Raw genomic sequence first — 26,494 nt, forward strand, 5'->3', positions numbered from 1 at the left:
GTATTGTGTGTCTGATGATCAATGTAATCTAATACAAGCCAAATGTGTTCAAGCAAAAAACAACAACATGCAGATATAAAATGTTTAATAACTGTTTTTATTCACAAATGGAGAAAAATAATGAAATGATTACAATGCGATACTTTAATGATACGGCTTTAAATATCACTTTTCAGACCAAAGATCCGCTAGTCGCCGTCCTCCAAAAGATACTCGCTGATTTCCATCTTCATCAAAGATCTGTGGAGAGAAACGGTAGACATATTTCCATAAAAATTTGGGATAGTGCATAAAATTTAAAAATGCTGGATGGAAATGCCAAGATTCACATTAAAAAAAACGTATTTTTTTTTTCCATCTGATAAGTCATGAACATGAACTACGCTGGAAACACATTTACAGAATAAATCCCTTGATGCACATCCAAAGAGTCATGTGACATTGCGCGGTATGACGGCATAACAGGACTAACCAGCGGACCAATCGCATCACAGCATCTCAAAACCTCAAAGTGGTTCAGGATAATGATTAGTCTTTTTACTCGACTGATTTTATTCCAGTTTTGACTGAACCTGAAGATACAAAACAAAAGAAACTGATGTATATTTTGTGACGGAACTTACCGAACATCCAAAACAACGCTTGTTGTGTGTGTGTGTGTGTGTGTGTGTTTGTGTGTGTACATGATTTTTATCAGCGGTGATAAAATATGTCTGAATATGAATTATTTCGGTCTCTGTGTGTGTGTAAACTTCGGCTTGTTCCTCACACACTGCTTCATGAGACTCGAGTGACTGGACCATTTCATATTTCTGAAACTCAACCGCCCCGAATCCTTATTTAATTCTCGTGTATGGAAAAGAGCATCCAGGATATTAACATTTTGCGTTCCATAGGAGGAGGAGAATGTGTGAGAAGGATGATGTAAACAATGACTAATTATTATTTAAGGTTACAGTGCAGCATTCCCACCTTTTCCTCCGCTTCTCCGCCTCTGTCCTGATGTAAGCTGGAAGAGCGTCGACAGATCCCTGTGGGAAGAGAAACATCAGACCATTTCTGTGTGTAGTTCACTGATACATTTCTAATGTTGGGTTGTTTTTTCCCCACTGTAGGGCTCTTAAAGTGAACATTAATATACTTTTTAAAGGTGCAGTGTGTAAGTTTTAGCAGCATCTAGTGGTGAAGTAACGAACTGCAACCAACAGAAGTTACGGTGGCCGACAGGAAGTGATGTCGTCGTCTGAGACAGCAGAGAGGAGCCAGTTAAACAATGAGGTTTCTTTACAAAGATAAATTAAGAAATTAGGTTTACTTTATTATTCAGTAAAACGATGTTATTGTGAATATTATTGTTACTTGTTCATCATTGTGTCAGTGTTTTATTCGCTGACTTTAACTCGCTTCTTATCATGAAGATCAACATAGTGACGAAACGTGTTTGTCCGCTCAGGGCCACCGTAGAAACATGTCGGCGGACCCGCGGTGTGTGTAGAGAGAAATGCTCATTCTAAGCTAATAAACGCTTCATTAAATAAGGTCTTTATACACCACTGAAAACACAGTTATGAATATATATTGCATTTCTGTCTACAGATCCTCCTAAATATTACACAATGCACCTTTAAAGCACCCCATATAAAAGTTATATTACGCAAAATCCTCTTTTTTTGGACATAAATGTGTGTTGGCAGTGTGTGAACACAATCAGCCTACAATGATACACTAAAAAGTAGTTAGAGAGAGAGAGAGAGAGAGAGTTTATGGATAAGACTTTAATGCGCACTTCTTATATGGTGTTTGAGCTCTTACAGTGATTTTCTGGAGTAAAACGCACAATTCAACTTTTGTTAACAATAAACTTCATAAAACGTATTAATAAAGCTTAGGCCATCATTCGGTCAGGGTCCGCTACGACACACTGCAAAAAATGCTTTTCTTACTCAGTATTTTTGTCTTGTCTCCAGTCCAAATATCTACAAATTCTTAAATCAAGATGCATTTACTGAAGTAGTAAAAGGCCATAAGATATTATGTCTTGTTTTCTGGGGAAATTAATCAAAATTAAGTGAGTTGATGCTTAAAAAAAGCAAAATGTTCTGCCAATGGGGTCAGAAAAATCTTAATTCAAACAGAAACGGGATTATTTTTCTTACTCCACTGACAGATAATTGAGCTTTTTTTAAGCAACAACTCGCTTCATTTTGATTAATTCCCCCAGAAAACAAGACATAATATCTTATAGCATTTTATTTTTCTGGCAAATGCATCTTGAATAATTTTTTTTATATATTTGGACTGGAAACGAGACAAAAATACTAAGTAAGAAAAGCATTTTTTGCAGTGCAGGCTTGTATTAATAGTGGATAAAAGCAGATGACAACATAAGTTAGAACATTAATTAAACTAAACTACACCTGTTCTGTCTTCATACAGCGTATATTCTCTGAGTCTTTAGGCATTATATCCGACTCCGGGTCGAACTGAACGCCACTACTGAGAGTCTCTGATATTTTACTGTGTGAGATTGTCCTGTGTTGTTGCCACCAGTAGAAGCTCTTGAAGCCCCGCCCTCTTCTTAAAAGGGGGTGGGGCACAGCAGCTCATTTGCATTTAAAGAGACACACACAAAAATGGCGCAATTTTGCTCACACCCAAAAGTGACAACTTTAACATGCTATAAAACATTATCTGTGGGGTATTTTGAGCTGAGACTTCACACACACACATCAGAGACTGTAATTTGATTTCTCTCTCATGAAACTCACCATGTCCTTGATTGTGAGTCGACAGCTGTAACACAACAGTGTCTTCAAGTCCTGATGTGCAGGAACCCTGGAACGCATCCAGAAGAGCAGAAATAAGGGAAACATCACATCATCTACTGACTCGCCTTGAGATCAAACTGCAGAGAGAATAAATACGGCACCGGTTTGAGGAGCAGCCGCCGGTCCCACAACACTGAGTCTCTGTGCAGTGCAGTGCATCATGGGACACGTCCTGAGCCTCCACACAGCGCAGTGCATCATGGGACACGTCCTGGAGCTTGATCTGGGACAGCTGCTCAGACACCAGCGTGGCGTGGAACGCAGAAGCTTTATCTGCAGAGAAACACAGGTTATGTCAGGCTCAGTTCTGGATCATGGCAGCCGTGTTCAGCTTTGGCTGATCCACCCGAATCATCTGGACTTCGCCACATCAACCCATCGACTACAATAACCATCATGTTACACACACACACACACACGAGCTGTTCGGTGTCCAGTATAACTCACCGACATCAGTGTCGAGAGCACACACACACACACACACACACACAGTATAACTCACCGACATAAGTGTCGAGAGCACACACACACACACTCACCCACATTAGTGTCGAGAGCGCGCACACACACACACACACACACACACACACACACACACAGTATAACTCACCCACATCAGTAGCTACGTTTACATGGACACAATCGGAATGAAATCAATACGATTGATGAATCCGAACAAGGTGTTTACATGAATGATCAATAAAGTAATCGGGTTGATGTGCGCGTTTACAAGTTTAAAATCGGATCTGATGTTTTGACATGCGCACACTGCACGAATATACAGAGTTTCCCGCTTTCCGCGCATAAATATTCTCCCCTATTGGTTCTTTATTTGTTTTAAACAGCAGACGTAATATTAATCTGTATTTGGTCATAATTTAGAGCATATTAACCGTTTTGCCGTGCTGCTTATTGATCACGCAGTAAAAATGCCCCTCCCCGCGGCCAAAACCAGTCGTCTGTGGACAGTGGTGGAGGAAGTACTGAATCTCAGTACTTAAGTAAAAGTACAAATAACCAGAAACATATTTACTTTAGTAAAAGTAAAAGTACCACAATGAAAACCCTACTTAAGTAAAAAGTAAAAAGTACCTGATTTTAAATGTACTTTAAGTATTAAAAGTAAAAGTACTTTCATAACAATTTATTCTCTTAATGTCTAGCCTATATTCTAATAATTAGAGCTGTAACAATAGGCCTATGCAATATGAAACCGAAATCGCGGCACTCGGATCCACGAACCTGTGTCACGGTGTGAGTGTGAGAAGGCAGAATCGCGACACACCCCTTATTTGAAGTTAACATTATACAATACGTAGACCTGGATAAATTCTTTAAAATTGGCCAATCCCAGCGTTATGGACGTGACATTTGCAGTAAAAACTTGAAATGTAAAACTTGAAATGTAAATTCTCAAATACCAATTGAAACTGTTTATAGGCTATATACTCCCCATACTCCCTTAATAAAGAAGTCCAGACATTAGAAAAATACTAGTCTACAGACACATGCGTTTTATATTTAATATGAGGGAAATATAAATCCGTAACGGACGTGACACAAAAAAAATCTTTAACTTTTAGGTGGCAAAATATTTTTTAGTAGGCTAATTCTGTGAATTTCACTGCGCAAACCAAAAGTAATATACCCACCGGATGAAGAAGGGTTGGCTCTCCACAGAACATAAAATATTAATTTTATTTTTTGTGTTCACATTTATGAGGAAAAAACAATGTTATGGACGTGTCAGTTCTCCGTTACGCACGTGAGCGCTCTGAAAGCGGCACTAAAATACTGCTTTAAAACGTTTACAGAGACCTCAAAAGCCCTTCTTTAAAGTGAATTTCGTTTCGTATTAATTGTATCTTAATTTTAATCAATGTTTCATCAACCAATTGCCTGGATTTTATAAATAAGTAAATATAGCAAAAAAATAGATCAGGACACGGAGGCGCGGGCGCGTGAACTGGTGAAACTCATGAACCGAAACTCAGGTCTGTACTTCCCTCACAGACCTGAGACGTATATATATATAGAAAGCTTGAAATGTGTACTTTTAAACAGAACAATTCAAAACGAAAGAAAACAGACTGTTCTCTGCATGTAATCCGTATGAAATGTACTTCTCTCTGGCGGGTTCACTGCAAAGATTGCGCGTCAGCATCAATTAAAATGTCTCCTTGTTATATTTTACATATTCATAATCATTACTTTTGCCGGTTCTTTGTGACAGCTTTTAGGCGCTTTATTGGCAGCGCCACAGTTACATGTTACATGAACGCGTCAGCACCGAAAACATGGAGATTTTTTTCAATCCCTGTTTTGGCAAGGGGGAAAACTGATCAGAAGATGTAACGAAAATGTAACGAAACGTTGTAGAAATGTAGTGGAGTAGAAAGTATAATAATTGCTGCAAAAAGTAACGAAGTAAAAGTCAAAAGTATGCACTATTGATTCTACTTAAGTAAAGTACAGATACGTGAAAAATGTACTTAAGTAAAGTAACGAAGTATTTTTACTTCGTTACATTCCACCACTGTCTGTGGATGAGAATCCAAACCAAGGACGTTGTCCTGCTTCACTTCAGACGCGCGAGTGAAATGAGAATTTTAGAATGACGGGAAACTTATTAACATGACACTTTATTCAACAGGAAGAACAGCTCGTTCCGCGCGTCATACGTCATTACGCTATTTAACGTCATCGCACATGCGCAGTCCTTTCCGTTTCGGTTTTCAATCCGATCAAGTGTTTACATGTTCTCTCGATCGGATTACAAAAGGGATAAACCACCCCTTTCAATCCGATGGAAATTTCATTCGGATCGAGCTCAATCGGATCGATTAAGGTGTTTACATGAAGGTTTTTTAGTCCGATTGAGCCGTCAATCCGATTATAAGTGTCCATGTAAACGCAGCTAGTGTCGAGAGCGCGCATACACACACACACACACAGTATAACTCACCCACATCAGTGTCGAGAGCGCGCATACACACACACACAGTATAACTCACCCACATCAGTGTCGAGAGCACACACAGTATAACTCACCCACATCAGTGTCGAGAGCACACACAGTATAACTCACCCACATCAGTGTCGAGAGCACACACACACACACTCACCCACATCAGTGTCGAGAGCACACACACACAGAAGGCATTTAGACGCAGGTTCAGTGGCTTGACTCTCAGAAGGTTTGACTGTGTGAAGCTTCTCACTCGTTCTGCAGAGGAAACATCAAGACAATAATTAAATGTAATAAAAACTGAAGTCAGAGCTGTTGTTTCAGATGAGGATGAGGATGAAGATGAGGATGAAGACCTGTAGATGGTGCTGACAGTGGAGGGGAACTCCACCTGAAGGTTGGTGACGAACGCCTCCGTCAGTCGCTGGATGCTGGCTTTATCCTGAGCCTGAAAGTTAAACCACAGGATCAAAGTCAAGTCCAGTAATCCGGATACATTACAACACGCTCTCCGTCCACACAGTTGACAGCAATTTGGGTGAAGCCAGCCAATCAGATCGCAGCTTGCCGTTTTAAGAAAGCTCCCGCCATTTTTGCGTGCGGTACGCGTTAGACAATCTGTGAACCGCAACTCAAGACAGCCGGTCCAGTTCCAGAGCGTCAGTGATCAAAATGTTTTGTAACATGGTAACTGAGGCTACGTTTACACGTGGATGGCTATTTTCATAAACGGACATTTCTCCCCTCTTCGTTTTCAAAAAAAACATCGTGCACACGAACCTGTGTATATGCTGTCAAGAGCATGCCAAACATGTAGGTGGCAGTGTAACGAGAAGCTCAAGCCCACCTTAGCCAATCAGAATCCCGAAAATGGTCACATTCCGTGACGTCGCTGCCTAAAACTCCGTTTTTCTCTGTTTACATGCAAATGTGCAAACGAAGATTTTCAAAATCTCCACTCTGGCCGGAGTTTTTAGAAAGAATCGGTTTCATTGGCGAATCCTCCGTTTGCGTGTAAACGAAGGGTGCAAACAAAGGGAAATGTCTCCGTTTTTCAAAATAACCATGTACGTGTAAACGGGGCCTGAGGCTACGTCTACATTAATCCAGATACATCTGAAAACGGCGTTTTCGTTTAACCCTTGTGCATTGTTCAAATTTACTACCTTTCGTTATGTTCGTGGCTGAAAACAGCCACTACTTTAAACTGCTGTAAAAATGTATCAGATAAATATTTTTTTCAATTTTTTTTGCATAAATCTATTAATCAACCTCAGTCCTGCTCAAAAATACTAAATGTTAAAAAAAAAAAATCAGGATTTTAACTCTTTAATTGCCAAATTCGTAAATGATGTCACTGATTTGGGAAAAAAAACACACAAAATGACTCATTTTCAATATAAAATGTGATTGTGGACTGGATTTTTTTTTACCTTTTATCACAGTCTTGGACATGTCAAAGATTAGAAACAACATTGGTTTTGATGCATTGTTAGTTTTTGTGCAGCATCAGATTTTAACTTTTTCTCCCTCATTTACTGTTCGTGGCTGTTTTTGCCCCATTGACTTCCATTATAACCACATTTTTTTATTGCAAAGCCATGACACCATATAATCATGCATTTTTGATTGTTGGTGGTTTTCCCTGTTGGGAAGAGGTAAAATTTGTAATTTTTACTGTTGATAACCAGGTGGAACCATTAACCCTTTAGATAGGCCTGTGCAAAAAAAGCTTAGTTTCTGGCTTTTACATGGAGTTATATGGAGTTTATATGGAGTATAATAGCATAATAAAGTGTGTGTGTGTGTGTGTGTGTGTGTGTACTCACCTTGATGCGTCTGAGAAAATCAAAATATGCACCTCAGCTCTCAGAACTACATGGAGTAAACAAAAACAAAGTAAGTGTATTTATGCATCTGCTGCCTTTTGATGGTGAGAAATGCAGACTAAACAAAATCAAAGCAAGTGGATTTAAACACGTGCATGCAAGCCTGCTGCTCATTTGATGGTGAGAAGAGCAGCAAGCAACATGAGAAAGGGCTTGACTTGTAGTGAAGTTTTAGAGATGATTATGCAGCCTGACCCTTCCAGCGAGCTGCATGATGTATCGTCTTCTCCCTCTGACACCACAGACTCAGGAGAGTCAGATCCTGATGAGGGTGCCACATCCAAATCAGGATCTGACTCTCCTGAGTCTGTGGTGTCAGAGGGACAGTGTTGCCAGATTGGGACAGTGATTTCCAGCCCAAAAGCTCACCAAAACCCGCCCACTACAAGAAAAAACCGCCCAAAAATTTTACTGCCGCCAAAATAATATGATATATTTTCATTACCATGTCATTCAAGGTTGATAAGCACAATTTGTATCTCCTTAAAACAAAATAACAATGATAAAATAAAATAAAAAATACAATTCCAGGAAAACAGATCAAAACAGGGCAATAATTAAGGAGAATTAGCCAATATGACTAAAATGTCCAGATGGACACTGTCAAAACGGCAATCAAGAAATGAACCGATGACTTTAACCCTCGGAAGTACACATTGCAGAACATAACGCAGAATTTAGCAGTCAAACTCATTCATCGTTGATTCAAACCTTTTTCAGCAGCTGTCAGGATCGAGTATAGTGCAGTCTGGACGGTGTAAAAGTTGCCGATGTCTGGTAAGGTTAGGCTAGTGTGCACATGGCCATGGACATATTTCACGTCCCATATTTAATTTAATTTCAAGTCATTCAACTGTGCTCTCCTCAGAGTTATATTCACCATCTATCTCCCACCAGGTGTACGTTTTTAGAGTTGCTCACTATCTTACTCTTTACTGTGTAGATAAAACTTACTGTTTAGTAGGCTATATCACTTTGGCATTAGCGATCACTTGAAAATACAGCTACAACTTCGCGCTCAATCACATCTGCCTGCTGATCACTGATTGGCTAAAAGTGCGTGCTCGTCGGTGATGTCAACACTAACGCCAGCTGACTCTGCATGGGCGTGTGTGTACAGTAATGTCATGATGACTGATTTTATGGACTACATGCACACTTTAGTTTAGTTTTTTAACCAATTAGACTTTAAAATGAAGATGTTTGAAAACCGCCGAACTGACCCCAAACCAGCCCAAATTTTGTCCACCCGCCCAAACCCTTTTTTACCCGCACAATCAAATTCAAAACCGCCCAATCTGGCAACACTGTAGAGGGAGAAGACAATACATCCTGCAGCTCGCTGGAAGGGTCAGGCTGCATAATCATCTCTAAAACTTCACTACAAGTCAAGCCCTTTCTCATGTTGCTTGCTGCTCTTCTCACCATCAAATGAGCAGCAGGCTTGCATGCACGCGTTTAAATCCACTTGCTTTGTTTTTGTTTAGTCTGCATTTCTCACCATCAAAAGGCAGCAGATGCATAAATACACTTACTTTGTTTTTGTTTACTCCATGTAGTTCTGAGAGCTGAGGTGCATATTTTGATTTTCTCAGACGCATAAAGGTGAGTTCACACACACACACACACACACACACACACACACACACACACACACACACACACACTTTATTATGCTATTATACTCCATATAAACTCCATATAACTCCATGTAAAAGCCAGAAACTAAGCTTTTTTTGCACAGGCCTATCTAAAGGGTTAATGGTTCCACCTGGTTATCAACAGTAAAAATTACAAATTTTACCTCTTTCCAACAGGGAAAACCACCAACAATCAAAAATGCATGATTATATGGTGTCATGACTTTGCAATAAAAAAATGTGGTTATAATGGAAGTCAATGGGGCAAAAACAGCCACGAACAGTAAATGAGGGAGAAAAAGTTAAAATCTGATGCTGCACAAAAACTAACAATGCATCAAAACCAATGTTGTTTCTAATCTTTGACATGTCCAAAGACTGTGATAAAAGGTAAAAAAAAATCCAGTCCAAAATCACATTTTATATTGAAAATGAGTCATTTTGTGTGTTTTTTCCCAAATCAGTGACATCATTTACGAATTTGGCAATTAAAGAGTTAAAATCCTGATTTTTTTTTAAACATTTAGTATTTTTGAGCAGGACTGAGGTTGATTAGTAGATTTATGAAAAAAAAATTGAAAAAAATATTTATCTGATACATTTTTACAGCAGTTTAAAGTAGTGACTGTTTTCAGCCACGAACATAACGAAAGGGTAGTAAATTTGCCCACAGTGTACTGTTGAGTTTTTGAAAAATTTCAAAGCATTTTCCCAAAATATGTGTCAAAATAAGATTTGTCACCAAAAATCATTCCATTTGCTGAAACACAGAAAAAGTTATGGCCAAATTTAGACTCAAAAATACCCCATAGTGGATGAAAACATCCCCAACAGCACATAAGGGTTAAATACGCCCTCCGTCACACTAGCGTTTTCAGGCGTTTCAGTGCGGATGAGAAACTTTTGGAAAACGCCTGAAAACGTACTCGGTTACTAACGTAACCTCGGTTCTCTCTAGAAGAGGGAACGAGTACTGCGTTGAAAACGCTAGGGGAAAAACTCTTTTTCACGAAATACTGAAGCAAAAAATTATCCTTTAATTTTGAAATAATGTAAAGCGCATTGCAGCAGCACGCAGCCATGGGCGAGATGGCTCGCTCGCTCATTGGCTGCTCTGCGGCAACTGCATAAGCCTATCGAGCGAGGCCTGTGGTGACGTCAGGCCAATGAGGGCGCTTCGCGCCCTCCTCGCCACTTCCCGCCGAAACGGGCGTGGCTTAGTCCTATAAAAGGAGCTCGAAAAGGCTGATTCACTGATTTTATTCATCGCCGAAGCGAACCAGAGTGAACCGTACGCACGGCCAGAAAACGCAGTACTCGTTCCCTCTTCTAGAGAGAACCGAGGTTACGTTAGTAACCGAGTACGTTCTCTTACGAGAGGTCTCTCGTACTGCATTGAAAACGCTAGGGGAACCAGTGCAAAACGCCGTGCGTACTGTGATTAATCACCCATAAACCTGGAACCCAGGATTTATCAAGCATAAATCACTAGAGGGACTCACAGAGAGTCCTGGAACAGAAAAGGGAACCCTTCTGCCCTTATATGGTGACGTCCACTGACGCAGTAACATGACATCACATAGACAAGGCGGGGAGCCTGAACTAATGTGGGAATATGTGGGTCTTACGCAATACTGCCCAAATGATAGCCGGTAGCGCACTGCGCTCGCGGCCTCAGCGACCTAATCAGACCACTGATTTGATTAAACTGACAATAGCTTAGCCTGTAGAGCGGGGACCTCTAGGTTATAAAACCTAATAAATGTAGACGGCGAGGCCCAGCCTGCCGCCATACATATGTCTTGTAAGGAAATCCCACTAGACCAAGCCCACGATGAGGCAACGCCTCTCGTGGAATGCGCTCTGACACCCAACGGGCATTGAAGACCCTTGGCAGTGTAAGCTAGCGCTATAGCATCGACTATCCATCTGGACAGGCTTTGTTTCGAAACAGCCATTCCCTTGGAACGTCCACTGAACGAGACAAATAGCTGCTCAGTCTGTCTAAAGACAGAAGAGCGAGACACATAAGCTCTCAGGGTCCTTACAGGGCAGAGAAAACTTGAGTCCCCTTCCTCGTCTGACACCGGCAGGGCAGACAGGGAGATAACCTGAGCCCGAAACGGTGTGTTGAGGGATTTTGGCACATAACCGTGCCTAGGTTTGAGTATGACTCTCGAGTCACCTGGCCCAAACTCTAAGCACGGCGCGCTCACCGAGAGCGCGTGCAGGTCACCTACGCGCTTAACTGAAGCGAGAGCCAACAGAAACACTGTCTTGAATGACAGATGTTTGAGGCTAGCCGTTTGGATGGGCTCGAAAGGGGCACCTTTCATGGCCTCCAAAACTGTAGAGAGGTCCCACATAGGGACTGAAGGAGGTCTGGGAGGATTCAGCCTCCTCGCTCCTCTGAGGAAGCGGATGACTAGATCGTTCCTCCCTAATGACTGACCAAGCGTTGTTTCAGAGAACGCTGTAATAGCCGCCACATAGACTTTGAGCGTGGAAGGGGCTCTGCCCTTATCCAACAGCTCCTGTAGGAAGGAGAGAACCTCCGTCACCTCACAATCGAGGGGTGAAAAACCCCGAGCTGTGCACCAGCTGGAGAATACTGACCACTTTGAGGCGTAAAGCCATCTGGTTGACGGTGCTCTAGCCTGAGTGATAGTGTCTAGCACCCTTACTGAGAGATCAGCGGGTACCCGTTGAGCGCCCACACGTGGAGGGACCACAACTCCGGGTGCGGATGCCAAATCGAACCCCTGGCCTGCGAGAGGAGGTCCCTCCTCAATGGCACTGGCCACGGGGCAGTGTCTGCTAGCTGCATCAGGACTGGAAACCACGGCTGGTTCATCCAGAGCGGCGCTACGAGCAGCACTGAGCATTTCATTTCCCTGATCCGTTCTAACACCTGAGGCAGGAGGGAGACGGGGGGAAAAGCATAGAGCGGACAGCGCGGCCACGTTCGGGACAGCGCGCTCTCCCTCTTGGAAAAGAACGCGGGGCAGTGAGCGTTTTCGTGGGACGCGAACAGGTCCACCTCCGCTCTGCCGAATCTCTCCCACAACAGCCGGACTGTTTGCGGGTGTAGAGACCATTCGCTCGTAGGAATGTTGTTCCTGGACAGTCTGTCTGGACCCAGATTCTGGATCCCTGGCACATGCACTGCTCTCAGCGAGCGCAAGTTGCGCTGAGCCCATAAAAGGAGGCGTTCCGCCAGCCTGTACAGGTTTAAGGATGTGAGACCGCCCTGGCGATTTATATAGGACACCACAGACATGTTGTCCGAACGGACTAAGACGTGTTGGTCCTTGATTTGGGGACGAAAACGCGTCAGCGCGTTGTCCACTGCCATCATTTCCAGGCAGTTGATATGTTGGAGCTTTTCGCGTTCTGACCACAGGCCGAAAAACGCTCTGCCCTCGAGCAGCGCTCCCCATCCCGATGTGGAGGCGTCTGTCGACACCACTAACACTCTCGAGGAAGTCCCCAGGCTTACACCTGATTGGTACCAGTCGCTCGACTTCCAGGGCTTTAGAGCTTTCACACAGCTCTGATTGACCCTGAGACGCAGCCAACCGGATGCCCACGCTCTGCGCGGTACCCGCTCTTTCAACCAGAACTGCAGAGGGCGCATGCGGAGCAAGCCCAGCTGGAGAACTGATGATGCTGAGGCCATAAGACCTAGCATCCTCTGAAATTTCCTGAGCGTGACGGTCGCGCCGCAGCGAAAAAGTTTCGCCGTGCGCTGAATGTCTAGCACGCGCTGTGGTGACAGCCGCGCTATCATAGACTGTGAGTCCAGAACTGTGCCCAGAAACGAAGTCGTTTGACTGGGGTTCAGCGAACTCTTCGTCCAGTTGACTCTGAGACCAAGATTCTCGAGGTGATCGAGTAAAATGGTCCTGTGCTCCACGAGCTCTGATCGCGATTGAGCTAGAATCAGCCAGTCGTCCAAATAGTTCAGCACTCGCATGCCTCTGAGTCTGAGAGGCGCGAGCGCTGCGTCCATGCACTTCGTAAATGTACGGGGTGCCAGGGATAAGCCGAACGGCAGGACTGTATACTGGTATGCCTGGCCCTCGAAAGCGAACCTCAAGTATCGCCTGTGACGCGACGCTATCTGTATTTGAAAATACGCGTCCTTCAGATCTATCGACATGAACCAGTCTCCTCTGCGAATTTGCGCGAGGATTTTCCTGGTCGTGAGCATTCTGAAACTGCGTTTCATTAATGCTTTGTTCAGCCGTCTTAGATCCAGTATGGGTCTGAAACCCCCGTCTTTTTTGGGAACCAGAAAATATCTGCTGTACAGCCCCTCTTCGCTTTGAGCCTGAGACACAGGCTCTATAGCCCCTTTGCTCAACAGTTTTGATATTTCAGCGCGAAGTAGGTGTGCTACTTCTGAATTCACCGTAGTCTCGACGCGCGCTGTGAAGCGGCGAAGACGTCGATAAAACTGTAGCGAGTAGCCTTTCTTTATAATGCCTAGCACCCATTCCGAAACCCCTGGAAGCGCTGCCCATGCGTCCGCATGGATGGCTAAGGGCTGGATGCGAAGCGCGCTCTGTTCGCTGGGCGACAGAGGTGCTTCGGTGTGCTGCAGCATAGGCGGGATGCCCGCGAGACTCGGGGCGGGGGGCGCGCTGATCACAGCGGGCAGAGCGCTCGTCCTCAACCCGACTACGGTGCTTAACCGAGTGAGGGAGGGCTGAGCGGGTCCCGGAGGACTCATGGTGTCTGTGAGTAAGTGTGGGCACGGGGAAGCGGGCACATTTACTGCTTTGGATGCACTGTCTGCCTGGGCAGAGCGAGCGCGCACAGGTTTCGTTTTTACAGAAACCCTGTGACATGTGTGACATAGCGTTTGTGGGCACTGGGAAGTGGGCACGTTTACTATGTTGTTTGCGCGATCGACCTGAGTCGATTTTATGGGTGCGCGCCCTGTGTGAAGGGCTGTGCTTGTGTGTAGGGATGGGCACATAGGAGTGGACATCAGCGCTACATTTATTGCACCATCGGCCGTGGCCGGAATACCAGAAAATACACTCTTTACAGGATTTATCTGGGTAGCCGTAAAAACGGCTTTTGTGTGCAGGCAAGCGGGCAACTGTACGGGCTTGCGCGTTGCAGAAGACGCTGAGACAGTTGCAATTCCTGGGACTGAAACAGCGGCGCGCTTGGGTGAGAGTCCGGCCGCAGCGGGACTCACACACCGGCGCTTTCCTAGGCACGCTAGGATGTCTTCGGGGCTTCCGGTTTCACCACAATCCTCGGCCGCGGCCCACGGGGAGCGGGGCGACGGTTGGCAGAGCGAGAGCGGGGCCTCGAGCTGCGTTGCTGTCGGTGTTGCGACGAAGCAGCAGGAGGGGGAGGCTGTGGCTGAGAGCTCCGTGGGGCCGGTTTAGCACGGCTCGCTGAAGAGCTAGAGCGCTTCGGGAGGAAGTGCTTAAAGGCTTGAGACGCTTTCTGGACCTCGGCGAATCTCTCTACGAACTCGTTGACAGAGGATCCGAAGAGGCCGGCAGAAGATAGTGGGGCGTCGAGGAACGCGGTGCGCTCAGAATCAGCCATATCTGAGAGCGTTAGCCACAGATGTCTCTCAGCTACAGTGGCGGAAGCCATACACCGTCCCATGGCCTGTGCAGCGGACTTAGTAGCGCGGAGAGAAAGATCCGAAGCGCTCCTTAAGTCCGAGAGGCAGATCGCGTCAGGTCCCATCTCATCCAGTCGACGGAGAAGATCTCCCTGAAAGATCTGCAGTGTAGCCATGGTGTGTAGTGCAGACGCGGCTTGCCCAGCGGCGGAGAAGATTCGCGCGAGCAGCGTCGACGTCATGCGGCAGGCTTTGGATGGCAACACCGGTTTCGTCCGCCGTCCAGCAGAGGGCGGGCAAAGATGGGTCGCTATCGCCTGTTCCACCGGCGGAAGCGAATGGTAGCCTCTGTTTTTAGCATCGTCTAGCGTAGCGAATGCTGGTGAGACAGACGAACGTGTTCGAGCTGAGAAGGGAGCGCTCCAAGCCTTCGCAACTTCTTCATGAAGCTCAGGAAGAAAGGGGGCAGGCTTGGATTCCGGAGAAGTGCGCTCACCAGGGAGAAAGCTACCATCCAGTCGAGTCCGAGAAGGGGGCTCCGGAGCGGACCACTCAAGGCCGAGGCTCGCCGCGGCCAGCGAGAGTACACGCATCAGCTCCCTCTCGATGTTAGCTCTTCTGTTAGGTGTATGGGCAGGAAGCGCGAGATCCGCAGAGCTCGCCCAGTCTTCACTGCCCGAGGCTAACAGAGAGCACGAGTCATCATCCCCCGACGCGGCTTTAGAATCAGCTTCCTCTGCTGAAGCGGCGGCAGACAGCGGTCGCTGAGCACCAGGAAGTGATCCAGGCGAAACCGGTGAAGCAGGCGGGCGAACCGGCGAGCTTAGTCGGGTTGGAGAAGGCTCCGGGACCCGCTGAGAGCGGCGCTTCTTACGGCGCGGCAGTACAGCGGGAGATGCAGGCTCGGAGAATACTGCCAGGCGAGTCCTCAGAGTCACCATAGGCATAAGCTCGCAGTGAGGGCAGCCGCCGTCAACGAGCGCGAGCGCTGCATGGTCTTCACCCAGGCAGGAGACACAGATGACGTGACGGTCTCCCTCGCTGAGTGGGGCTCGGCACGAGCCGCATTTTGAAGGCATCTTGAAAAAGACGCGAGCTCTTTTACGAGTGTATGTCGCAGGGCGAACACACACACACACACAGAGAGTAAACAGAAAAAGGATATGGGCGCCGGAAAGCGCAGCAGGAACGGCAGTCGAAGGCGGCGTAGGCCAGCAGCTTCCGTGAGTGACTCGTCCCGCTGAAGTGCTTCTCAGACGACGCGTTGCTTCCTCTCGTGATCCAACGATGCGTGAGCTTCGCTGAAGAGATGAAAAAATCAGTGAATCAGCCTTTTCGAGCTCCTTTTATAGGACTAAGCCACGCCCGTTTCGGCGGGAAGTGGCGAGGAGGGCGCGAAGCGCCCTCATTGGCCTGACGTCACCACAGGCCTCGCTCGATAGGCTTATGCAGTTGCCGCAGAGCAGCCAATGAGCGAGCGAGCCGTCTCGCCCATGGCTGCGTGCTGCTGCAATGCGCTTTACATTATTTCAAAATTAAAGGATAATTTTTTGCTTCAGTATTTCGTGAAAAAGAGTTTTTCCCCTAGCGTTTTCAACGCAGTACGAGAGACCTCTCGTAAGAGAACGCTAAATTCACCTCATACTGCGCATGTGTAAAACCCCACAGAAGCTCACTGAGATGATACAGACGGAAAAATACATAATAAAGTTATCGCACAATTCTTCTGGCAGGATCATTATATTTATCGAAATATCTCATCATTCACTGAAGCGTCGAGGTCGCACTCACTCACTATTATATGTTTGGTCTGCTCACTGCTCATGTTTCGCCGCAGGACAGCAGATGTGAGTGAATTCTGTCATCTTTGCAGGACTGTGATATGAAGAGTGTGTGAAGTAACAACAGTGTGAAAGTGAACAGCACATAACAGCCACAATACCGCTATAAACATTAATATCTATTGGTACAATGTGAGTCACGTGACTAAACTTACGCCATCGTTTTTAAATACCACAGTATTGACGCGAAAACGGCGTTGTCAAATTTATCCACTTTGGAGAGTGTTTTCAAAAAGCTTCGTTTTCATGAATAAAAACGGCGTCTCAGTGTGAACTGAAGGCCAAACCGGAGAGAAAAAGATGCGTTTTCAAAGGAAAGTGTATTAGTGTGTTCGGCCTTGGCCTGATGATGAACGCTCACCTTAGTCTCCAGTCCCGGGATAAAGACCGAGGGAACGTGAAACATCCGACAGTACGCGGCGATCTCTTTAGAGGAGTAATCCCTCATGGGCCGCACGATCACCACATCCCCGAACCGAGGATCAGAGAAACCCTACAAGACAAATGTAGATCTGAGACCCTGGACCACAGAACCAGTCTCGAGTCGCACGGGTGAATCTGTGGCAACAGCCAACTATAGGCTACAGTGTACGGGTCAAAATTATTGATTTTTCTTTTATGCCAAAAATCATTAGAATATTAAGTAAAGATCATGTTCCAAGAAGATATTTTGTAAATTTCCTACCGTAAATATATAAAACATGTATTTCTGTGAGTGAATGCAGCACAATCGCCAACATAAATGAACAACTTTAAAGGAGATTTTCTCAATGTTTCGATTTTTTTGCACCCTCAGATTCCAGATTCTCAATAGTCATATCTCGGCCAAATATTATCATATCCTGACAAACCATACATCAATGGAAAGCTTATTTATTCAGCTTTCAGAAGATGTATACATCTAAAAATTGTACATTGTTCCCATGATCTTCACTTTAGAATATTGATCCAAATTATTATTAGTTCCTTTAGAAGGATGTAGTAACACTTGATTCATTACTACCTTATATTATACATTATGCATTATTAATATTAATTATGGACCTGTATATAGGCTAGTAGCTCTTAGTAGTCTTCAGTGAGGTATGAATAATAGTAGTTATTGATTAGCTAATAGTGAACTACCACATTCAGCTGAGCGCTATTACTTAGTAATTTGTTAATCAGAGTTTCTTATTAGTTAATAGTTACTAGAATGTTAATAGTGCGTTACTCATTTGTTCCTGTGCAGTTCTTCATTAATGAAGGAGCAGTATTATAAAGTGTTACCCATAAAAGATTACGACTAATCATGTCCACATATGAGCTCTAAGGTCCACATGAAGAACCGTGGGCTCAGTGTTTGACAGGCGTTCCTCACCGTGTCGGACGCCAGCGCCGCTCCGCGACCCAGAGCGATGTTACTCAGCAGCTTCACAGCCAGTCGAGAGCAGCTTTCCCCCATCATGACCTTCGAGAAGCCGTTCTCACGGGCGACGTGCAGGATCAGGTGCTGCCTGTACGATACACACTCACACACTCAACTCTCCACACCAGGGCCAAGCTGAACTCTTCATTATGACTGGTTCAGAGACATTCCCATGTGTTTCAGGTCAATGGTGGCATTCTGTAATGACCATCAGGGTTTGGAATTGGAATTGGAATTATACACTTTCCGCGCAGGAGCTCACTATTTTTCAGATGCGCTCGAAACGTCAAACTACGGTATATTGATATAAACGGTATTGCCTCATCCTATGTTGTTTATAAAAATATATTAATATATCATACAAACTCGATATACAGCCCAGCCCAATCTATGACCTCCACTTCTTAGAGTTCTTCTTTCAGACGAACACATTCAGAGTTATATTAAATATCCTGGCTCTTCACAGCTTTATAGAGAACTAGACTCGCGTACGGCCGTTACCGGAAGCCAGTGATTATAGTTTATAAAGTTATAAATATGGATATTTTTCTTACACAAACACATGGCTTCGCTTCAGAAGCCCTTTATTCACCCCTGGAGTCTGAGTATGGATTATTATTTTGACAATGATGCGCTTTAGGCTTCAAAATCTTGTCCTCCATTCACTCCCATTATAAAAGCTGTGAAGAGCCAGGATATTTAATATAACTCTGAATGTGTTCGTCTGAAAGAAGAAAGTCTATTATATACACCTAGGATGGATTGAGGGGGAGTACATTATGGGATCATTTTCATTTTTAGGTGAACTAACCCTTTAAGTGTTAGTTCTAGGCGATAAGAAGCTTCAGATGATGTATTGAGTGATATCCAGTGTGCAGACGTACATCTATAATCACTCCATCACCAGTTAAAGAGAGGGACTCTCTTCAGGGATGATTCAGTCGAACGTCACACAACAGTGATCAGAGACAGGAAGGGTGAAGGGGTGTGTGACGCGATCAAAGGCTATGAAAGCATCAGCAATTTGCCTTAAAGAACTTGAGGAAGATGACTCAACTTGTCATTATCATTATATAAAACAAAAAAGTGCTAATAAATCATCTTGTGCTTGGCACTTCAGATGCCGTTACCGCCTGTGAAGCTACTCATCATTTAAAGGGGTGGTATAATGCCCTTTTCACAGGATGTAAAATAAGTCTCTGATGTCCCCAGAGTGTGTGCGTGAAGTTTTAGCTCAAAATACCCCACAGATATTTAAAAAGTCAGATATTAAAGTTATCACTTTTTGAGGGTGAGCAAAAACGCACCGTTTTTGTGTGTCTGTCCCTTTAAATGCAAATGAGCTGCTGCTCCCGACACAGGGGGCGGAGCTTCAAGAGCTTGTGTGTGTGTGTTTGTGTGTTAGCAGCTCCAATTACCTCACACAGACACACACTGAAAACTTTTAGCCTTTTATGTTCAAACCAGAGTCAGAGAATGATGGAGAGACTCAAGAAGAAGTGACAACATGTAGAAGCAACAGGACATTTCTGGATGATTAGTTGATGAATTTATGAAGCTTATGTGGAGTTATCTTCTAGTCATTGATTAGGGCGGGGTTTATGTAAATTTTAGGGTTGGTGATGTCACTAACCCGGGAGGAATGTGGTGTAGTCTCTACCAGCCGTTTGTTGTAGTCCTTAAAAAGCGACTTCTGTAAAAGCAAATATCTCCCTTTGCTTTGAACTTTGAGCGTTGTAACTTTGCAGATGTTGTTTATGCTCAAACAGCAACATTACACACTAACTAAAGTTAGAAAAGTCAAATCATAATCAAGTGGTTAAGCAACAGTCAAGCAAATATTTTCAGAATATACCTACACTAAAGTATGGGATGATGTACAGTCAAGACAGTCATTTTTGATTCAATAAATGAAATTCATCGTGAAATCTGATTCAATACCCAGCCCTAATCTTTATATAACAAAGAAGTCAAAATCAAATACAGAGACTCAAATGAATCAGTGAATCAGTTTTGTGGAAACATGCAGTGAAATGAGCAAATGTTTTTTTTAAATCAATCAGATTGAGAGATCAGAGCTGGAAAACTCGCCTCAGTGTGTGTAGCATGTCCTCTTTCGCTGTCAGTGTCTTCAGTGATGAGAACAGGCTCTCTAGCGCCAGCTTGTGTTCAGGAGGATAAGCAGAGTCCTCTAGACTGAGCCGAGCCACAGCGCTGGTCTTATCTTCTGCCGTCAGCTTCTGTTCCTCTCTGATGTACTGGTCCACAGCGTGTTTATAGCTGGGATTGGACGGGTCTGGATCAGACGTGACCGGCACCAGTACAGAGCTGGGCAGACCGAAGACCTGAGAAACGGTCAAGAGCAAAGCATTACAACAGTCAGTCAGGGAGTCCAACACATAGTAAAGCTACCAACTATATTCCTGGAGACACTTATAAATATTAGAAGATTAAACATTTTTATTGCTATGTTTATTTTCATGTAAAATGAGTGAGTGAGTGAGTGAGTGAGTCAGTGAGTGAGTGAGTGAGTGAGCGAGCGAGTGAGTCAGAGAGTGAGTGAGTGAGCGAGTGAGTCAGAGAGTGAGTGAGTGAGTGAGCGAGTGAGTCAGAGAGTGAGTCATAGAGTGAGTGAGTGAGTGAGTGAGTCAGTGAGTGAGTCAGTGAGTGAGTCAGTGAGTGAGTGAGCGAGCGAGTGAGTCAGAGAGTGAGTGAGTGAGTGAGCGAGTGAGTCAGAGAGTGAGTCATAGAGTGAGTGAGTGAGTGAGTGAGTGAGTCAGTGAGTGAGTCAGTGAGTGAGTGAGTCAGTGAGTGAGCGAGCGAGCGAGTCAGAGAGTGAGTGAGTGAGTGAGCGAGTGAGTCAGAGAGTGAGTCATAGAGTGAGTGAGTGAGTCAGAGAGTGAGTGAGTCAGAGAGTGAGTGAGTCAGAGAGTGAGTGAGTCAGAGAGTGAGTGAGTGAGTCAGTCAGTGAGTGAGTGAGTGAGTGAGTGAGTGAGTGAGTGAGTGAGTGAGTCAGAGAGTGAGTCATAGAGTGAGTGAGTCAGAGAGTGAGTGAGTCAGAGAGTGAGTGAGTCAGAGAGTGAGTGAGTGAGTGAGTGAGTGAGTCAGAGAGTGAGTGAGTCAGAGAGTGAGTGAGTCAGTCAGTGAGTGAGTCAGTGAGTGAGTGAGTCAGTGAGTGAGTGAGTCAGAGAGTGAGTGAGTCAGAGAGTGAGTGAGTGAGTGAGTCAGTGAGTGAGTGAGTGAGTCAGAGAGTGAGTCAGTGAGTGAGTGAGTGAGTCAGAGAGTGAGTGAGTGAGTGAGTGAGTCAGTGAGTGAGTGAGTCAGTGAGTGAGTGAGTGAGTCAGAGAGTGAGTCAGAGAGTGAGTGAGTGAGTCAAAGAGTGAGTGAGTGAGTGAGTGAGAGTAAGTCAGTCAGAGAGTGAGCGAGCGAGTGAGTCAGTGAGCGAGTGAGTCACCAAGTACAGGCTGAGTGACCACTGTCTGGCTGTAGAGAGAGGTCGGCACAGGCAGAGGTGGAGGCCGAGAGAGCAGAGACTGTGTTCACTGTGCTCTCAGAGAGAGGTGGAGACAGAAGAACACTTCCTGATACACTGTGATCACTATCACAGCATTAGATCGGACTATTTCACTAAATTCCAACAACTAGAACCAAATTTTATGGCATTACAAATTACATCAAATTCAGAAAAATTAAATCATATTTTGGGAGAGAACTCTAGCTCAATCACAACAGCAGCAAAATATGTAACAGCCACAAACTACGAGAGTCAGCCAGTGGACAAAACTAAAGTCAGAATCATCCTTATCTTGTCTGAATGTTGGTACAAATGTACAAAGGTGTTTTTTTTTCTTTTTTTTTCTCGTTTATATAAATGTATTAATGCATTTGTTTACTGACTGATTTATTGATTTTATTGATTATTTGTTTGTTGCTTATGTAATGGCCAATACTTTGGCAATACTGTACAAGTCATGCCAATAAAGCTCATTTGAATTGAATTGAAATTGAATTGAGTGAGTGAGTGAGTCAGAAAGTGAGTGAGTGAGTGAGTCAGAGAGTGAGTGAGTGAGTGAGTGAGTGAGAGAGTGAGAGAGTCAGTCAGTCAGTCAGTGTCTCTCTCTCAGTCAGTGCACAGAGGGAAGGAACTGGGTCTGTTTACCTGCTCCAGAGGAACTATAAAGTATGGGAAGCCCGTGTGTGTGAAGATGCTCTTCAGTTGATCTACAGATCGCTGTCGCTCCTCTTGACTCCGCCCACAAGCGCCGCCGTCTAACACACACCACACACACATCAAAACCTGTTTCAAATATCCCCAAATGCTCAATGCTGAAGCATAATTTTGAGATACAGGGATAATGCCCTCTTGGTCCCAGTCAAAGCGCTTTACCATCAATGTAAATGATTCCAGGCATAAATCGTAACTTTTTTGGAGCATCCCGACTCAAGCCCTGAAAAAATAAAAGCAGAAAGTCATGTCGATTCATCTAGTGCTTTATACAGTGCAGATTGTAAAAAAAACACTTACACACACACACTCGGCATTGTAGCAGAAAAAGCATTGAGAACAAGGAAAAACGAGTTGTATTTTACCTCTATAACTTGTGAGAGCATCGAGCAAGAGGCTGCGCCACCAGAAACAGCGAGAAGAACCTAAGAAGAGCAAAAGTGTGAAGGTCAGTGAACAAACAGAGTCAGTGTGGATGTTGAAGGATCTAAGGATTTATTTGAAAGATTCCTAATGTTGTTTTGGCGTCTCCTACAACAGGTTCACACGCATCCAAGGTCAAAAACACTTTAATTTCCTCATAATCTCCATTACAGCATCAGCTCTTTTCTCTCAGTGTCTGAAACGGATTGATAAAGGATTCAGTCTCTCTAAACTCCGCCTCTCCGAGAGCTTCCTCTGCTCTGATTGGTCATAAAGCAAACGCTCATTATCATATCTGAATCTCAGCTCTTGATCACAGTGATACGAACAGTGACGATGGCGTGAGTTTTACCGTATCAATCTCAGAAAACAGCGTCTTCTCGACATGAACAACACGAACCAAACTCCTCCAGTCTCAGATACACTACAGTGTTTGAGGGCGGAGCTAAGAGATGCTGTTCAGCCAATCAAGACCACAGGCTGGCATTATGCAAATTAGTTACATTGGTTTGTAACAGGAAGTGAGACTGAAATTACTGGCGACTCGTTTCAGCAGTTCAGAATCCATTCTTTCTTTTAAGAGACAATAACTTTGTGTGTGTGTGTGTGTGTGTGTGTGTGTCTTTACATGTATTGCATTTTATTTTATTTTATACTTATTTATTCATGTAATCATTTATAAATCACATATTCATCACTCCATCATTGTTCTTGCAAAGCTTGCTATTGTTGTTTAATCTTATGATTGTGTGGTTTCATGGGTTATTCGTCTTCACGAGTGTATAATAATAACACTTGTTGGATTTGTGCTGGTCAAATAATTTGGGCAATTATAAATTTTGCGTTTTAAGGGAAGATGTTTTAGAACAGCTTTTCTATTGACAGTTTGTGAAAACTGAAAACTGTTTTCAATCTATGAATAAAACTGATGCTTTTTTGCAATACTCTCACTCGTTGTTGGTGAATGCCACTGATATTATAATAATGATTATTAATGATTATTATTTTTTACGCATTACAAAGTCATCATTTGCACCAATCAGATTGTCATAACTCCACTAAAACTGAGGTCGATCTCGATATTGTTTTTATATTTACCTTCTCCTGGGGAAATATGACACGATTCTTTCCCAGCATGGCCCGAAACTTGTGTATGAAGTAGTCCTTGAAGCAGGACCTAGTCACGACATTAAGAGTGTTAGTGACGAGACCGCATCACATCATGAAGTGGGATTAAAACACGGAGAAGATTAATGGATCACCGACCGGCAGAACGCATCACTGACACGAATGATGAGCACGGCACTTCCCTCCTTACATTTCACACACTTCCTGTTAAGCCTGAAAAACATACAATACAATACAATATTATTTGTTTAGCACGTTTAAAAACAGCTGGTGTTGACCACAGAGCTTTACAGAGGCCAAGAAAACACATAAACCAGTGAAGCAAAGCAAAGAACTGGGAACTGAACTTAAAGGGGTGGTTGATTATGATTTCTCTTTTCTAACTTTAGTTAGTGTGTAATGTTGCTGTTTGAGCATAAACAACATCTGCAAAGTTACAACGCTCAAAGTTCAAAGCAAAGGGAGATATTTGTACACACTACACACAAGCTTCATAAATTCATCAACTAAGCATTCAGAAATATCCTGTTCTACATGTTGTCACTTCTTCTCGAGTCTCTCCATCATTGTCTGAATCCGGTTTGAACATAAAAGCTAAAAGTTTTTTCAATTTTCAGTGCATGTGTGTGTGAGGTAAAAGGACAGGAACTCTTGAAGCTCCACCCCCGTGCCGGGAGCAGCAGCTCATTTGCATTTAAAGGAACACACACAAAAACGGTTATTATTATTTGCACAGCAAATAAGGCGACACTCTAAAATATCAAGAGTACAAAACATACACACACTCACTAACACACACACAACACATTATTATACATACACAAATGAACTGCTGTGGCTGAAACAATATGGCAAAACTGAGCCAGAAGACCCAAATAAGAGGTTGAAATCAGCTTGAATCATTCCTCATCATAAATCATTCCTGTTCAGTTTTGTTAAATATTTGTTGAATTTTGATGTTTGTGTAACAAAATGTATTTCTTTTTCTGTGGGTTTTATTGTAGTAGAATTAATGCAAAAACTGACACTTCAAATGAACATTTTAAACAAAATCTAAACCTTGACAAAAAGTAGCCTTGAGAATGTCTAAATATATCAAAATGCAGAACCTAATAAAAGTAAGTATTTATCTCTAACTAGAGAATGTTCTTCTTTATATTGAGCTATATATGAATCTAGAGGTTACACCACAACATTACACACGTTTTCCTTTTTAACTTTCCACCAGATGGCACTAATCTTACTTACTTAAAAAAATTATATATTTTAAAGGCAGTCTCTATTTCAACATGAAATACTGCTTTAATTGAAAAGTAATAAAAAAAAAAATATTAGAAAAACATAAAATCATAATTACCGCTTAGATATTAATTAGTACCACAAACTTCTCTCAAAATACAAAATAAAGAAAAAATATTGAACAAAAATGTATTACAATGTTTTTACTGTAATACCAGAGAGTTAAATGTAACTTTTGGCTCTAGCGGTTAATAAACAGAACTGCATGCGTCTTGCGGAAGAACATTTTAGCCGGAACTACTTCTCTCTGTTTATGTCTATGGCGAGTCACGCAGGTACTGTGCTCCTCCGCAGCGGCTGTTGTCCCACTCGGTCTTAAATAGTCCGAATATAAACTTATTATAGGCGTTACCTAGTGATTCGGGATAAGCAGAAAACACGGTTTGGAAGATGGATTCACGATGTACCCGCTCACATCGCCACAACAAAAATATAATGGTACAATCATCATTATATTGTCCAAAACATGGATATCAATTCTACACTGACACTGACACACACTGACACACACACACACACACACACACACACACACACACACACACACACAGCGGTTGTTTAGTTCAACTCACGTCGGCACAGGTATCTTCTCCTGTTTACACTCCAGACCATTATAATCCTCTTCAACTTGACACATGACGGCTTCAAATTCACAAACTAAATGAAAGGAAACGCCCGATGTCACTCGTTCAAAGATACGATGCTCTTCAGCCCGTTTAGAGGCGACACATTCTCTTAAAACTTATTCAAGAGAATCATCAAAATCACACATATTGGTACAAGCTTGTTTTCACGTGTGACTGTGTGGAGAATTTCCCTGACCCCTTTTGATGACGTACAGAGGCCACGCCCATATGTTTGCTTTTAGCATCGTCGGACATTGATGTTTTTATTTTATTATTATCTTAATGTGTAATGTTTACTATTTGTGTAAATACCGTTCACATACACGTGCAAAAATGGGCTAAAAGAAACCCCATGTTTTATTATTTACACAGAAAAGAAGCATTCTGATTAGTTATTTATTTTTTATAATTTATATTAATGTCTTAACGTTTTCCATGTATAAATATATATGTATACATTTAAAATACTATTTTATAATATATATGTTGACAGCCTTATTTGTTACATTCGCTACATTAGTTTTGCGCCATCTATCTATGCTCCATGGAATTGTTATGAATGCGATGTCTGGGAAATGTAGTTCTATTGAACAGCCGCTCTGGGAAAATGATCGCTGTAAGAA

The 26,494-nt window shown here is 43.4% G+C and overlaps 1 protein-coding gene across 1 annotated transcript; it reads right to left on the reverse strand.

Moving 5' to 3' along the window:
• Window positions 1-76: 76 nt before the first annotated feature.
• Window positions 77-26,097, reverse strand: ctu2 (cytosolic thiouridylase subunit 2 homolog (S. pombe)). Its single transcript, XM_084108670.1, has 15 exons — window positions 25,818-26,097; window positions 24,085-24,159; window positions 23,917-23,995; window positions 22,761-22,820; window positions 22,558-22,618; window positions 22,330-22,439; window positions 20,262-20,515; window positions 18,123-18,258; window positions 17,124-17,255; window positions 6,153-6,244; window positions 5,954-6,054; window positions 2,930-3,101; window positions 2,769-2,835; window positions 973-1,031; window positions 77-240 (listed from the first exon to the last, which is right to left on the reverse strand). The coding sequence occupies exons 1-15, from the start codon at window positions 25,880-25,882 to the stop codon at window positions 189-191; spliced, it is 1,515 nt and encodes a 504-aa protein (XP_083964796.1). The 5' UTR covers window positions 25,883-26,097; the 3' UTR covers window positions 77-188.
• Window positions 26,098-26,494: the final 397 nt, after the last annotated feature.

This window comes from Abramis brama (genome assembly GCF_963993115.1).
Source record: "Abramis brama genome assembly, chromosome: 3".
NCBI lineage: Eukaryota > Metazoa > Chordata > Actinopteri > Cypriniformes > Leuciscidae > Abramis > Abramis brama.

Coding starts and splice junctions, on each gene's coding strand:
- ctu2 (XM_084108670.1), bottom strand. CDS start 25,882: ATGTGTCAAGTTGAAGAGGATTATAATGGTCTGGAGTGTAAACAGGAG. Junction 22,821..23,916: donor TCATATTTCCCCAGGAGAAG/GTAAATATAAAA, acceptor TGCTCTTCTTAG/GTTCTTCTCGCTGTTTCTGG. Junction 1,032..2,768: donor GACTCACAATCAAGGACATG/GTGAGTTTCATG, acceptor CTCTTCCCACAG/GGATCTGTCGACGCTCTTCC.